At 56.9% G+C, this 4,302-nt stretch overlaps 1 protein-coding gene across 2 annotated transcripts in view; it reads left to right on the top strand.

Moving 5' to 3' along the window:
• Positions 1-3,929, top strand: part of KCNC4 (potassium voltage-gated channel subfamily C member 4) — a 25,665-nt gene extending 21,736 nt beyond the window's left edge. For both annotated transcript variants that reach the window (XM_057375268.1, XM_057375269.1), the window contains exon 5: positions 2,979-3,929. In XM_057375268.1, the coding sequence (XP_057231251.1) occupies positions 2,979-3,040 (62 nt within the window). In that variant the 3' untranslated portion in view covers positions 3,041-3,929. The remainder of the gene's footprint in view (positions 1-2,978) is intronic.
• Positions 3,930-4,302: the final 373 nt, after the last annotated feature.

Raw genomic sequence — 4,302 nt, forward strand, 5'->3', positions numbered from 1 at the left:
ACACCCCTTTGTCCGTGTGTCCATCCACTCTGGGGCACGGCCTTGGGCCCTGGACCGAACCCCTGTGACCACTCACCCACCCCTGGTGCAGGAAGCCACCTTTCAAGGAGCCAAACCAGAACAGTTTTGCATCAGGAAAGGATTTGGGAGCAGTTCCCTGCTCCAGCACCAGCTCCTTCCTTCTYTTTTAAGGCTCAGAGTCCAGCCCTGCTTGGAGGCTGCGCCACGATCCCCGGGTTGCTTGCAAAGTATTAATTTTTATTGTTGCAACAAGCGCTCTGTTTCTCGGGAGATGCCTGAGAGAGCTGAGAAAATAGAAAGGCCTGTCAGGCAGCCGGGCAGGAGGTGAAGATGTCAAGAGAGTAATTGCTCTGCCCAGAAGGAGCCTGTTCCTGGCTTCCCCGGCGCTGCCAGGAAAAATCCTCGCTGCTTATTTGATGACAAAAAAGCAAAACAGAAAATAAATAGCAACCCCATGGCTTGCCCGTGCTGACGAGGAACGGGGAGAGCAGAGGCAGATGCAAAATAAGATGCAGTTGGGCTTATAAATAGGAGCCTCCCAGCTCCCAGTCTGTTACTTCCTCACCTCCGCCTGGGCAATAGATCCTTATGGGTTGATTTTTTTTTTCCCACAGAAAAGGTAAATGGAGGCTCAGAAAGGATTTTGTGAACTTCTGGGGAGAGGGTCACACTTCCTCCTGCGTGGGTCGGGGGGGAATGTGTCCTGGTGGCTGTGGAAATGGAATTACTGAGTCAGGGAATGGTTTGGGTTGGGAGGGACCTGAAATTCTGTCCCATTCCACCCCTCTGCCATGGGCAGGGACACCTTCCACTATCCCAGGGTGCTCTAAGCCCCGTCCAGCCTGGCCTGGGACACTTCCAGGGATCCAGGGACAGCCACAGCTTCTCTGGGCACCCTGTGCCAGGGCCTCCCCACCCTCACAGGGAACAATTCCTTCCCAATATCCCATCTAACCCTGCCCCTCTGGCAGGCAGAAGCCATTCCCTGTGTCCTGTCCCTCCATCCCTTGTCCCCAGTCCCTCTCCAGCCCTCCTGGAGCCCCTTTAGGGCTCTGAGCTCTCCTTATAGCCTTCTATTACCCACGTGAGCACCCCCAGCTCTCCCAGCCTGGCTCCAGAGCAGAGGAGCTCTCCTGATGTTCCCAAGGGCTGGGGCAGCTCTGGGGTCTCACCTGAGAGGGGCAGGATCCCCCCTTCCTGCTGCCCATCTGGGGCTCAGCCCAGGGCTCAGAGGGTTTGGGATTCAGCTCACAGGGTCAGGGGATGTTGAGCTGCTCATCCCCAACACCCCCAAATCTCCTCAGGGCTCTGCTCTGCCAGGGCAAAGCAGGGTTAGGATTGGACCTACCCAAACATGGTGCAGGCACAGTGGGGTGCTGGCAGCACCTCAGGGGATTTGGGGAGATGCTCATAGCAGGAGGGGGCACTGGGTGAGCTTCCCAAATGGGGAAATTCGGGGTGATTGCTCTGGGGACACCGCAGCAAACCTTGGGGGTGTTTGGGGCTGGTGGTGCCAGGCTGTGCCAATCCTCCTGCCTCGCCCAGGGCAGCCCCCCGTGGGTGTGGGTGGCAGATCTGCACCCAAAAACAGCCTTGAGGAAGGGGCTGCACATCACTGAGGGGCCGTGAGGGTGAGAGAGGGACAGAGCCTCGGTTTGGATAAACCAAGAATGGAGGGCTGTTTTCTCCTAGTGGCTTCATCTGGGCGACAAAAAAAACTAAAAACCCAAAATTCTGGGCTGTTGTTATTTATTTTTAGTCATGTTATTTTTTTTTTGGATTTTTTTGGTTTTTTTTGCCGAGGCTTGGAAGCTGCTTTCCAAGGCAGCCCCTGGAGGCTGCGGGCAGCAGGTCTCGGGCTAACACACAAAATGGCTTTGAACGGGGAGGAGGAGATGGGAGTTAAAAGCCGAGTCGTGCCCCCGGTAAATCAATCTATCTGACGGGGAATGTTTCTAGCAGGACACGAGCCCTGCCAGGAGCTTTTAGCTGCCCGCAGGAGGGATTGAACCAAGAGCTGCGAGGTTTTTCAGCATCTGCTTCATGCCTGGGTTCTGCTGGTCCCCAAATTGCTGCAGGGGGTGGTGTTGGGTCCCCAAACTGTTTTGTCTCGAGGGGTGAGGGGCTCTCCTGGCATCGTTTGAAGGAGAGATCCTTTAATCCCAAGGGTTTTATGGGATGTGAGGTCTGAAAAGCCTCCATGCCTTGTGGAGCGAGGCTGTGCAGCGATGCCCGCTGGAGAACGAGAATCTCCACCTTTATTTGGTGGAAAAGGAGAAGGTTTTGGAGCTGTGTTGGGGCTGTAGGGGAGGCAGCCGGGTCGAACTCATGAGCAGAGCTGGGGGTGAGGTTTGAAGCGAAATTCTGTGGTTTATCAGGAGGATCAGGCGCCGTCTCCCTGCCTGACAGCCCCTCGCCTGCAAACCGGGCCCTGGCACATGGGGAGAGGCGGTGGGGTGACTCAGAGCTCCAATCAATGATAATTAATTCAATGATAACAAACGACAGGGGGAGAGGGAGAAGAAAAAACACTGCAGGGTTAATGCACCAGGCTTGGCTTTGGGACATCTGGCTTGGGAAGTTTTGGGCAAGAGCAGCTTTCCAGGAKGAGAGGGTTGAGAGGGATGTGGTGAGGAGGATGTTTTTCACCTGCATTTCATTTTTACCCTCAAAATCRCCCTGACTCCATGCCTGGTTTCTCTTGAGAGTTATTTCCCAAGTCTCTRTCTCTGGCACCATTCTGAGGCATTTTTAAACCATTTTTTCCCTGGCTTACTGATGCAACAGCATTTTATCCCTCTGGAAAAGGCCATTTCACRTTGTGGTCACTCTGTTTGCTGCATCCTACAAAGTCGGGGTCCCGTGGAAGCTCAGTGTCTCTCTCCCTCTATTCCTCCCCAAACAGCTCATGGAAGGAGTGTAAATGCCATGTTTAATATTCATGTTTTTATTTGCAGATTCCTGCCAGGACACCCTCGCGTCCAGTTACCCCCAGGGTGAGGTGGTCACCTTCTCCTGAGCCCCGCYGGATGCAGGCAGCGCCCTGGTGAGGGAGGCTTCTCCAAGGGGGAGGGATGCTCTCCCTGGGGCCGTGGGATGCTCTTCCTGAAYGGTGCATTCCCCCAGGGATGCTCTCCCCAGAGCCCAGGGATGCTTTCCCCAAGGCTGGGACATGCATTCCTCTAAGGATGCTCTCCCTGGGGCCAAGGGATGCTCTTCCCAAGGGAGAAGCTTTCCCCAAACCCAAGGGATGCTCTTCCCAACGCCAAGGGATGCCCTTCTCTAGGGAGATGCCCTCCCCAAGGCTGAGGGATGCTCTTCCCAAGGGAATTGCTCTCCCCAAACCCAAGGGATTGTCTCCCCAAKKCYGAGGGATTCTCTCCCCAAGGCCAAGGGATGCCCTTCTCGAGGGAGATTCTCTCCCCAAACCCAAGGGATTYTCTCCCCAATGCTGAGGGATTCTCTCCCCAACACCAAGGGATGTTTTTCCCAAGGGAGATGCTCTCCCCAGACCCAAGGGATGCCCTCCCCAAAGCCCAGGGGTGCTCTCCCCAAGGTTGGGACGTACTTCCCCTGGGATTCTCTCCCCATGGGATGCCTTCTCCAAGGGGGAGGGATGTGCATCCTGAAGGATTCTTTCCCCAAGGCAGAGGGATGYTCTCCCCAAACCCAAGGGATTCTTTCCCCAAGGGATGCCTTCTCCAAGGGGAAGGGATGTGCTTTCTGAGGGATGCTCTCCCCAAATCCAAGGGTTGCTCTCCCCAAGGCTTGGGCATGGACTCCCCCTGGGATTCTCTCCCTAAAGCCAGGGAGGCTCTCCCCAAGGCCGAGGGATGCTCTTCCCAAGGGATGCCTTCACCGAGGGGGAGGGATGTGCATCCCTCTCCCCAAACCCAAGGGATGCCCTCCCCAGGGGATGCCTTCACCGAGGGGGAGGGATGTGCATCCCTCTCCCCAAACCCAAGGGATGCCCTCCCCAGGAGCTTTCCTTGCCCAAAGCTCCAGCTCCATGCCCGGAGGTGCTGGCAGCTGGTTCCCTCCRAGAGGTGCCGCAGAGCAGCGGGGTCGGGAGGGAGGTTGGGGACGGCCCCACTGCCCTTCCTGGTGCCAGCCCCGCCACAGCCACGCCACCCCAGCACCCTTGGGCCACCCCCTCCCCTCGCCCACGCTTTCGGCTGCACTGAGCCCCCACCTCCGGAGATCCAGCTGCTCACCGGGACATCTCCACCGCGCCCTGACCCCTCCATCGTCACACGGCCACCGGGATCCCTTCTCCGGGGT

The sequence above is a fragment of the Malurus melanocephalus genome, unplaced genomic scaffold (assembly GCF_030028575.1).
Source record: "Malurus melanocephalus ecotype Western Australia unplaced genomic scaffold, MMel_1.1 scaffold_243, whole genome shotgun sequence".
Lineage (NCBI taxonomy): Eukaryota > Metazoa > Chordata > Aves > Passeriformes > Maluridae > Malurus > Malurus melanocephalus.